The sequence below is a fragment of the Melampsora larici-populina genome (genome assembly GCF_000204055.1).
Source record: "Melampsora larici-populina 98AG31 unplaced genomic scaffold MELLAscaffold_95, whole genome shotgun sequence".
NCBI lineage: Eukaryota > Fungi > Basidiomycota > Pucciniomycetes > Pucciniales > Melampsoraceae > Melampsora > Melampsora laricis-populina.
In genome coordinates, this window is record NW_006768859.1 from 81,352 (window position 1) to 92,660 (window position 11,309).

At 41.8% G+C, this 11,309-nt stretch overlaps 3 protein-coding genes across 3 annotated transcripts; 2 read left to right on the forward strand and 1 right to left on the reverse strand.

Annotated features, from left to right (window-relative positions):
- Positions 1-1,446: 1,446 nt before the first annotated feature.
- Positions 1,447-3,341, reverse strand: MELLADRAFT_113802 (uncharacterized protein; the record flags this gene model as incomplete). Its single annotated transcript, XM_007418545.1, has 5 exons — positions 1,447-1,570; positions 1,667-1,806; positions 1,899-1,921; positions 2,860-2,907; positions 3,224-3,341. The coding sequence occupies 5 exons, from the start codon at positions 3,339-3,341 to the stop codon at positions 1,447-1,449; spliced, it is 453 nt and encodes a 150-aa protein (XP_007418607.1).
- A 726-nt stretch (positions 3,342-4,067) lies between these two features.
- MELLADRAFT_96139 (uncharacterized protein) lies at positions 4,068-5,064 on the forward strand (the record flags this gene model as incomplete). The annotated part of the gene is made up of 2 exons (XM_007418533.1): positions 4,068-4,366; positions 4,473-5,064. The coding sequence occupies 2 exons, from the start codon at positions 4,068-4,070 to the stop codon at positions 5,062-5,064; spliced, it is 891 nt and encodes a 296-aa protein (XP_007418595.1).
- Positions 5,065-6,447: 1,383 nt separating this feature from the next.
- On the forward strand, positions 6,448-8,742 carry MELLADRAFT_46126 (uncharacterized protein; the record flags this gene model as incomplete). The annotated part of the gene is made up of 10 exons (XM_007418522.1): positions 6,448-6,592; positions 6,661-6,804; positions 6,882-7,006; positions 7,094-7,204; positions 7,274-7,422; positions 7,495-7,705; positions 7,797-7,987; positions 8,051-8,079; positions 8,151-8,228; positions 8,293-8,742. The coding sequence occupies 9 exons, from the start codon at positions 6,729-6,731 to the stop codon at positions 8,316-8,318; spliced, it is 996 nt and encodes a 331-aa protein (XP_007418584.1).
- Between the last annotated feature and the right edge of the window lie 2,567 nt (positions 8,743-11,309).

An 11,309-nucleotide genomic window follows, 5' to 3' on the forward strand; every position in this document is an offset into this window, starting at 1 on the left:
CATGTGAGAAATCCACTTTTAGTGGTAAGTCCCTTGCTCAAGTCTTGTGCCTTTTGTGGGGGACTTTGTTACGTTTGGGGTTCCCCCTGCGGTGATCTCGCTGTGATTGCGGCCTGGTGAAATTGCCGTGAAACCTATGTGGCGGCCCAGCTATAACCCAGAGAGTGTTTGGTCCACTTCAAAAGAGGCTCAACCACAGCTCTGTTGCAGTTTCCAGCAGGGGGTTTGTGTGTTGTTACAAATCTGGATCACAAAACTGAACATAGATGATCTTACACTTTGTATATACAGCCAGTTTGACATTGATTTTTTTTTGAAAAATTTGTGTCCTGAAAAACTGGACACAAACAAAAATCCTGGGTTTGGGGATATGTGATTGCAGGCAGCAAACTTGCTCTTGCTCAGACTCCCAGTAATCATCTGGTGTCAATCTTGTGAACTAGAAAGATCAACATATATGGCAACAATGGACATCACTGATTTCTGGGAATTGTGCCACATTGTTTGATATGAATTGGTACCCTAACTAAATAAAAACTTTAGTCAGAGACTGAATGATGGGTTTTACTTACTTTTGCACATCAGCACTTACTCAAGACAACCCAATTATTTTCAAAACACTGTATGATCCCTTGGTTGTGAGAAGTTGATCAGTGAAGTGTGTCATCCCAAAGTGATTATTTGTGAGAAATTTGCATCCAAAATCCGCTTTGGGATTTGGCTTAAATCTGAATTCTTATTCAAGCAAAAATGTAAAGGAATTTATTTTTGTGATGGGCCCAAAACTGGTCAGATTTAGTTGAAAGTGACCAACATGAGGCAGCTATGTGAGAAAGACAACATGTGAACTGGAGAAAAAGTGTGAGTAGATTAGGAGAATGCTGAAAGGGAATTTGAGATACTGATGTTGAATACCAGAATTAAAAAACCATGTATGGAAATTGTTTGATTATGAGACAGGTCACAAACTTCAAGCATCTAGCGTCTGCCACTGGTAACTTGGGCACATGAATTTGATTTGTGAAATCACAGGCAAAGAATAAATTTCTCAACAAGTGTGACCTTCTGATAGTACTTTCTTTACCCTGTGGCATAAAATATGAGTGAAGAATCCTGAGATCAAGCTCTCATGTCGAGTTGACATGAGAGTTTTTATATCATAACTGTGAGTCTCTATAAAAAATATGGCGGCCCGTAATGGACATTTTCCAAATATATTCATGAAGTATTGAAGACGCGTGTTGACGATACGTGAGGTGATCGAAGTGGTATGGTACAATAAAATTTCAAAGCCTTTGTCGACTGGTACAGAGATGATAGTAGTCGTCTACTGTGAGATGATGCGATGAAAGTTTGAATTCACAGGAGAGTACTTACAAGGTACAGGTTTGACTGATGATCTATTGATGGATTAAGCAAGACAAGCTGGGGATTGATGCATTTTCTTCATAATTCATCCGAATGGAGGTTAATCTTCTTGGGTAAAGGCATCTTGGGAGGGATATGTTCAGCTTTTTGTTTTCCTGGCCTTCGAGCTACTAAATCTTCTGGCGGAGGTACGCCGAGATTACTAAATGATGATTCAGAAACGTGTCAACAGTTTTCAAGAAAATCGTCAAAACTTGAAGATATAATATCAATCATTCATCGTATCTATGCTACTCACTTTGGGTCATGGTTTGGGCTTGTAGGATTCAGATGTTGAAGTTTTTGCCATACGTGCCAAGTGAGATGATCAGGTGTGAGAGAAGGTCTGAAAGGTTGAGTCAAATAAGCTCGTAAGAGCTTTGGCGAGAAAAGGAAAACCTGAAGAAGTGTCAATCAAAAACAATCAATCAGCCGAGAATCAAAAACAATCAACCATACACGTCATAAGAAAGAGGTCTGTCTATACTCACTGAACCAAGACCGATGAGAAGACCTAGAACAATCAGTCTGATATTAAGGAAACCAAATCTTGAGCTCGTCATTCCTTTCAGTTTATGATGATCTTTATGACTGTTATACTCAATGGGAAGGTGTTCATCAAACTTTCAGCCCAGTTGACTCTGGTTCCAGACGGTAAGTTGGCGTGAATCGTGATGGAGGCATGAAGAAGAAGTGACCATTCGAATGAATGCCTGATTGCCATGTCACAGTCTGGTGGAAAATGGCGTGACAGATTTCTGAACAGCTCGAGTGACATGCTTTATGACAACAATCTATAAAGCAGCCTGGATCAGAAAACCGTCCTCGTGTAGCGAAGCCATTCGAACTAGGTCTTGGACTTCAATCCTTTCATCGATTATAATCTTCGCATTGTCTGATGACTTCCAGGATTAGGCTTCCGATCAATCATTTGAAGCTTTATCGTGACTGATGAATACGTCCGAAGCCGTATGAGCCCTGACGTCACCAGTGACCAAGGAGTGTGCTCGTTTAGATCGCATCCAAGAGAAGCTATGTACCCCAAGGATAGCGGTGGACGAGAGTGTTTGAGTCAGTTCTGCGGATATGTAGTCAGATCTATCGCATTCACATTTACGACAACGTCTCTAAATCACTCAACTTTTCAGCTGTGCCTCCAGATGAGCACGCAACCCCGCCATTAAAAAATGTTCCGAATAGGGCTTTATGTTTCACGGTGTTATTGTTTTGGTCAAGTAGACCGCGAAACTTATCGCTCTGAGCTTGGAAGGACCCAGCTTGGTAGTCGAGTTGCCGCATGTCGATTCGTCGGTCATTTTTGCCACGTTAATGTCGGGAGAATTGTGCGCTTTTGGGGAACTAGCGCCATTGATTGTCGCAGAGAGCTATATCATGAGAAGCACGAGATGATTTGCCTGTCTGGGTTGATGATGATTGCCTGCCTTGCCTTACTATTGTCATAGATCACCCGGCAGGCTGTGTCAGGTGGTGGATCCGTGGCTGGAAATAAGTAGCATGCGCTATAGTCAGCAAGACCATCACGGCAGATGACGGAGAGTCAAGACTAAGATAACTCAGCGTAGAGAAATGAGTGTTGTTTTGGAGAATTCATCAAAGATCTTTTCGCGCTCGACGGAACGCTCGGGAGAGTCGTGTAAAGACTGATATCGTGGTGAAGGACCGACAATCTTGGAAACACAACTAAATAGAATCTTGACCGCTCTTATAGGGATCAAGATCTGGTACATTCACGAATATGTTGATTAGTACCAATCATTCAACTTGTCATCTTTCACAGATGGTCTGGTAAACATACCTCCAGAATTACCAGTGACTACAGACCCGTCATTGACGAATATTCCGAATAGTGCTTGGTTTTGATCACCTGGGTTGTTGATATACTCAACTTGGAATATACGCACAGAGAATGTCATGATTGGAGATGACACCGAGTGTTGGGCGAGTCTACAAAGCTCGAAGGTGTCGAGGTTTGCGATTGAGGTGCTATATGTTATACACGATATACCACTTCGACGCCTGAAGTTTGCCTGCTTCAGCATGTGCAAGATAGTACATGTTGGCACCTCCTTGTCTTTCCTGGCTTGTAATCGATCAATATTCTTCAATAAACCCAGTTATTTCTTTATCGCGTGGGCGATTGGTCCTTAAAGCAAGATCATTCCAAGAAATGAAATAAAATGCTTTGTTTTGGCCTTGTTGCACCAAAACAAAACATATGTGAAGCAGAAAACACGTGATCCTAGCTCAGATTCTGTGAGCTGTTCTCGACAGTGGAAAGGGCTTGAGTTTCAAAGCCTTCATTTTTAATGACACAAGCATTTGTCGAAATGCTTCCTGTATCTCGAATAAAGCATGTACAAATGACTTCGCATTTTTAAAAAAGAAAAGAAATGACTTCCCGCCTCCAGATAATAATGCCAATAATGCTAATAATGCAGATGCGGATTGGAGAAGCTGATCCCTACTGCGCTTTTGTTTGCTGATTGCTGAGGGCTAGAAGGTATAAATTCCGTACTCCTCAATCGTAGTCCCGCTAAATCCAATCACAAACATTCATAGTCACGACTCACAACACACAACACACACGACTTTTATAACTTACAATTTCTCAAAACTTTCAAATCAACTAGTCAACCAACATGTCTCAAGATCATTCAAATATACCTTCTAATCATTCAAGACTTACTCATCTTACTCGTGATCGCTCTGCCTCTCTACCCCAAGCCGACACGAATCCTTTAAGCCAAAATGCTCTCGACTCGAACGTTCCCTACTCTTACGCGAGAAAAGGCTCACTTCCATACAACAATCTTCCACGTTACCCACCGAATCAACAAGCTTCAGACGAGAAACAAAACAAATTACCCTCTCTTCCGCTTCCCCGCAAGGCTTCGTTGGCTACTTCATCAGTCTTTGGTGACGATTACGTTCCATTAAGGTATGTTCTAGTGCTCTTGATCTCTCTTGAACTCTTCATTTCCCTTGACGTCGCCGACTCTGCCTCACACCTATGCTCCTTGTTTTGCTTCTTTTTTCCCTTGTAGTTCCCCTGGTTCGTCTCGAAACAACGGCGCTGCCACTGGATCTTCTGACGGTCGTCCATCTCTATCGGAACGTCCTACTCTCTCGTCACCTGCCCGCTCTTCTGGTACTTCATCATACTCTCGCCGAAAATTCCCTACCATCGGACAACTCTCAAAACTCCCATCACATGCGCCTCTCAAGATTGTCAAACGTCGCGCCGGTCAAAGCCCATCAGATCACCCTTCTCAATCACCAACATCCCCTTCTTCTGGATTCGCGAGCGTGTCTGGACAAGCTCAAGAATTACTCGTAGATTATTCATCCGTACCTCCTCCCCCTCAAATTCTCTCAGCGCCTTTAGGAAGATTTAGAAATAACTCAGTTGGAGAATTTGGTCAAGCTAGTGCAGTTTCTGTTGATGGAGCTTTTCAAAATAACGAGACCACTGGATATGTTTATAGACCTTCAGCTGTTGTTCTTACTGATGACTACTATTACTCTCAAAATCCTATCAAAGAACCTTTACAAAGATCTTCTAGTGTATCACGTGTTGGCAAATTGTCTGGTAGTTTCCTCAAAAGATTTAAAGGTGGCGAAAACAAAGAATCATAATTAAATTAAATCAATTCAATTTTATTATTAGTTCTTTTTACAATCATCTGGGTATTTTTACAATTTCTTTCTTAGTCAATCTTTCTATATCGTGTTTGAATGGATACGTTGTTAGTCAATCATTGATCATTTTTCGATTCGGATAAGAATTTGGTCTTGCGAAACAATAGAATTTGGTATTTTCGTTGAGTTTTGTTATTGAGTGGCACAATTATGATATTACGACCATTCGAGGTTCCATAATGAATTGTGTTTGTGAGTCAGAGTACAGAACGTAAGCTTGAATTGAGAAAGGGACATCCAATTGAGAGATAGTTCCACTTTCAACATTATAGTCAGAGAAAGGAAACCATTGTATGCAAATTTTATCCCCTTATCCATGAATCGATAAGTATACAACATTATAGTCAGAGAAAGGAAACCATTATATACAAATTCTATCCCCTTATTCATGAATCTATAAGTACACAATTTTCGGTTTGATCAATGCCTCTGACCAGCTGGCAAGTCTTCTAAACGCGAGTTCTCTGACATAAGTTTTTATCCCTTGAACTGACCTCGTACTTTCCATCGTTCATGATTGAGATGTGTTGATTACGGTCCGCTTCAACTTAAAATTCAAACATCCTCACAAGAAGTGTTCAGAACCACAAGCACTGTCGCCGGTAACTCATGATTCTGAAAGTATTTGGTTCGACCATTCTCCTTGCATTGATTCTACACTTCTCTGATTGAGCAAATCATGATATGCACTCATTTGGCGATTTCGGCTCAGGCCCAGGGTTGCACTGGTGAGCTCAGTGATATCCCGTAATACGCTGCCTGATTTTCCTTCCCACGGTCTACCAAGCCTTCATAACAGGACCAATGTGCCAAATACGCGCTCACACCATCTACAGTGAAGCTGCAAAAGTCGAAAGAAAGGTTTCTACCCATTGTACGAAGTACATTTTGTCGATTGACTCCCCTTTGGATTGTGTCATCGATGACTATGATTTGTTTGGTAGATCTCATACAAGGAACTGATGCAATGAACTGATTAATGTGACGGTGTCTCAATTTCTGAGCATGTTTCACATATTCCGTTTCCTCAGCGCTTACGATATGTCAGAATTTTTGAAGGGGGCAGTGTCCGCGCAACGTGGCATCAGGACACTCACCTCATCATGATGAGGTGGAGTCTTCTTATTTCGCCTTATTGGATCATATATGTGACAGTCCTCCCACCTACGCGGCATGCTTCAAACACCGCTTTCCCGCGCACATGTCTTGCCCCTTAATTTAATGATCCTGGTGTTGCGCGTGTGTCGCGGTAGCCCTTTGTGCTGTGCCTGAAACCAAATAGCCAATATTTTTGCTGCTATGAAGTATGATCTTTTTGCTAACCAGCATGGTTATCTCAATAGTCTGATTTCATTGTCTGCATCTTGCGTTGTTTTCCAGCTCTTGTTTGCAAACATTTCATGACTTTCAACAAGCTACTGGAACTTGGCGTGCCCTATCCGAATCCTGTATATAACCATATGAAGTATGTGATTCTGATATGATTATGCTTATACTGAATTCAGCATGAGTCCTGATCAAGGTTTATTGTAGATCGTCTCTCATCCGAACTTCAACCTGATTCTGATCCAAAACTATTATTTACCAAAACTCAAATCAAAATGACTGCTGGTCGATCTCAAGCTCGGGTCTACGCTGATGTCAACGAGAAGTTTGGAAGAGCCTGGTGGGATTACGGTATGTCTTCGATGTCGAGTTTTATACGTCCGAACCAGATGCTGATCGTACCGTCTTGTCTGCTTCGCTTGACTCAGACGGCTTATCTGTATCATGGGGTCAACAGGATAACTACGAGATTGTGAGAAAAGTTGGACGAGGGAAATATTCAGAAGTTTTTGAAGGTGTCAATATTGCTAACGATGATAAATGCATCATCAAAGTAAGTCGATACGCACAACATTCCTACTTTCCATGACAGACCTGATCTAGAAGCTTCTCGGGATTCACGTTTTTTTTCTTGCATCAGGTCCTTAAACCGGTCAAGAAGAAAAAAATCAAACGTGAAATCAAAATCCTTCAGAATCTGGCTCGTGGTCCGAACGTGATTAGCTTGTTGGACGTCGTGAGAGATCCGCAGGTGAGCTTGGCGCCCAGCTTTCACGATCTTAGGGTAAAGACTAATTTGCTTGCCCCAATACTTGTGCAGTCCAAAACCCCTTCTATCATTACAGAGTATATCAACAACACGGACTTCAAAGTCTTGTATCCCAAATTCACCGACTTTGACGTTCGTTTTTACATCTCCGAGCTTCTGAAAGCCTTGGATTTCGCGCATTCTCGAGGAATCATGCACAGGTTCAGTCAATTGACTAACATCGATTTTCATCGCGTTTTCATTTCACTTAACGTCATGTTTTCCGTTCATAGGGATGTCAAACCTCACAATGTCATGATTGATCATGATCGACGTCAGTTGCGTCTTATCGATTGGGGTTTGGCAGAATTCTATCACCCTAATACGGAATACAATGTACGAGTGGCATCAAGATACTTCAAGGGCCCAGAACTCTTGGTGGACTTTCAAGAATACGATTATAGTTTGGATATGTGGAGTTTAGGCTGCATGTTCGCGTCAATGGTCAGCGCTCTCGGAACAGTCCTATATCAAGACTTGCTGACCTTTGTGCTCAACCTCTCATACCCTCTTCGTGGCTTATGAATCTTTTTAGATATTTCGCAAAGAGCCATTCTTTCATGGCCATGATAACTACGATCAACTTGTCAAGATAACCAAAGTTTTGGGTACTGATGAGCTGTATGTTTACTTGGAAAAGTATGATATCGAGCTGGATGCGCACTACGATGAGATCTTGGGTCGATATCAGAGAAAGCCATGGAGTCGATTCTTGACCACTGAAAAGTAAGTCTTCAGTGCGAGCACTGGTTTGTGCATTCCAGATACTGACATTTTCAATATCTCTAGTCAACGCTACATTTCGAACGAAGCTATTGGTGAGTAGTGCGCTCGAGCTTGGAGTGTGCAAAGGAGGTAACCGCTTACCTCTCAATATCTTCCAATACAGATTTCTTGGACAAGCTTCTTCAATATGATCATCAGGAACGTCTGACTGCAAAGGAAGCTATGTCGCACCCTTACTTTGGTGAGTTGGACCATTGATTTCCTAGACTTGCAGAATCATGCGTTGCTGATATCATCTGCCTTAGATCCTGTTCGACAAATGCAAGATTGATGTCGGCTTTCAATCCGGAGACAGAGGTTCAAGGAAGGTCTTGAACGATCGACTTTTCCATATGCATACAGCCAATTTGATAACGATCAGTGAATTGCTGATGCCTGTAAAATATGAATACGCCCCCCAAAGGTTGCATTTGTGTACAATATTGACTATCGCTAACTAAGTTATGAAAGCGGTAGTCCATCTACAATGTATACGTTGTGCCATTGCGGATCAGGCTTCGTCAATGACTGATGTGTGAACCATACAAATTGGCTTGTCTCGCAAAGGAAATGTTAAGAAGATTGTTTTAAAACTTCGCTCCGAGCCTGTTATGAGCCAAATTCTGTCTCAAGAAAGTCGTCCAGTTTGGTGGAAGATGAATAGTCTGATTATGTAGTCTTTGATTGAGTGATTTAGGAATTAATTCAAGCCTATGATTATGATGTCCGTAGCCACCCCCTGCGCTTTATGACAATCAACTCTGCTCAAAGAGAGGCAGATTGTCTGACATGATAGGAGGTTTCAAGTTAGAAATTTTTGTGTATTATTGTGCTACAACAACTTGCCTGTTGTTGTGAAATATGTGTAATTTTTTTACCACTTTACTGGATAAGAGGACTAGAACATGACCAGGTGTACATGATTTAGCCTCATTTGATATATTGCACTTGTCCCAGAGCTCACATGAAAATGATCTTGATGAATCCTACTGATGTCTCAGAGAGAGCTGTCATCATCAGGTACAATGGACTTATTTTGGACGCAACTTGTGACAAGACCAAAAGAAAGATACAGATTATCTCCACAAAGAAGTCCGCACACTCACACACAGTTCCAGTTGCATATACTCTAGTCATATTTTATTCTCAACCAGTACCATCAACATGTTTGTGCCAGGTAGTTCAAAGTGGACAATGTCTTCTGTGTAGCTATCTATTGGCAATGCCAGCTTGATCTTTTTGAGCAATAATATCATTGTACAGAAGGATTCAGGAGAAGGAGTGCTCCAGAAGCTAATGGTAGATCAAAGAGCCATATATCACTTCAGCCATGCTGTGAGAGCCGCTGGCTCCATCTGGCCTAACTTGTTTCTCAAGACTAAAGCTCTTACTTGCCTCACTCACTTCAAAACCAAGGAATTGTTGAGTAGCTCTCAACAACAGCACCCAGCTTCAGTTTTTGTAACCCAACTTTGATATTTGCTAACAACTGCAATCTTTACAAGCTCAACTCTTAATGACTTGACCTTCATAGCAACACTGCGTAATCTGCGCTTGCGGAAGCTGATGTGCAGTGGTGCTTTGTGGTTTTTTCCATCTGACTTACCATCAAAATTGCTTCTATTCACATTCCTCAGCAGTTGTGCTAGCACTTCCATCCAATACTACATTGCTTAGCATGTCTTCTGTGACCTCCAAACATCCTGTACAACCTTGCAAGCAGACCACAACCCCTGGCATGGTCTCCCCCAGCCCTGATTCTCATTGCCTAGTCTCAATCAACAATATCATTCTGTCTCAATTTAAAAGTCAAAAAAAGGAAAAGAAAACAGTAGTGGTTGATGATTTGTCCAACTCCAACAAAGAAAACATTGAAGCTCAAAAACTACTCACAGCATCAGATTGGTGATCACTGGCAGGCCAGTTCATTTGTGCATGTTCAAAGACGTTTTCAATAGGTCTTTAGCTCATCATAGAACAAAGCCAGAGTGGGGGATCACGGGGTTTACATAGATTACAAATTGCACCATTGATTTGTACAGCTGCAGCTCAATATTGGCTCCTTTCATATTGCAAATGTTAGAAAATCCTACTGATTGTTTTATGTAGTGGGAAAAGGTTTACATATGTTGGCTAGATGGCATGTTGGATGTGTCTCATTCACAATGGTGTACGCAAAGCAGTGGCACGAACAGAAGTAGAATTGGGGTGTGAGAGCTGGACAGAAACAAAAAACAAAAGAACAACAAGTCAACCCCCATCTTCCCACCTGAGATGGCAGAATGGTGATGGTGAGAATCAATACTTGTGATGGAAGGAAAAATGTGGTTTAAAGATGCCATGAAACCCAAAATATGAGAAGCATGATTTTGAGAAGAGCTTTTCAAAGCATTAAATGATTGTCCAACAAGGCTCACACAAATAGTGTGAGGTATAGTGTAAACATGCATGTTGGTTTGGGAGGTGGACTTACTGACATATGGTAACAGGTGTGACAGGCCCAAACCGCAAATCAGCTCCCAAATGGCCATTGGTGGACCGAGGAAACTTTCATTGCATTGGAAGACACATCACTGGGTGGTCTCTGATGTATGTATTGAAGGATTTGCTAGACCATTGTCCAACATCTCAAATGTAATCAAGGGGAAAACCTACCTGACCTCATCAAGTGACCATATTTGTCCTTTGTGAAAAACAAACAAACACAATGCTGGAAACAGGAGCAAGAAAGGGTGACTGCTGTTGGAAGTGATAAATAGGAAGGGAGACACTACAAAAGATGTATTGCAAAGTTTGAGATAATATAAGAGAGCCCAAAGTGGGCAGGTGCCCTCTATTCCACAATGGCAAAGCATAACAGGGGAAACAAAGAAAAACGGATTGCTCTTGTTGTAGGGAAGCATGTATTGAATAAATCTCCCACACTGAGATACAAGAAGAGTAGTGCATTTGATGGCCTTGTCATATTGCAGAAGAGCTTTGTTGGTACAACAATCTCCAAACAATGTAGAGGGTGAAAACCCATGCAAACCATAGCAAGAAAGAGTGTGAATCCAGAATCTTGAGAAGTGGTATATGAGACAAGGATGAGGTCCTGCAGGGCCAGAGGCTCCTTACAAAGGATTGGGACATCCTCTGAGGATGTCCCTGACTTCTTTTCTGTTTTTGATGCTGGTGACATTGGGGATGGAGAGACTAAAGGTAGTTGCAACGCCTGAAAGGTAGGCCCTGACAGTCAAATGAAAGATACATTGACCAGTACAATGACTGATCTGTTGACAGG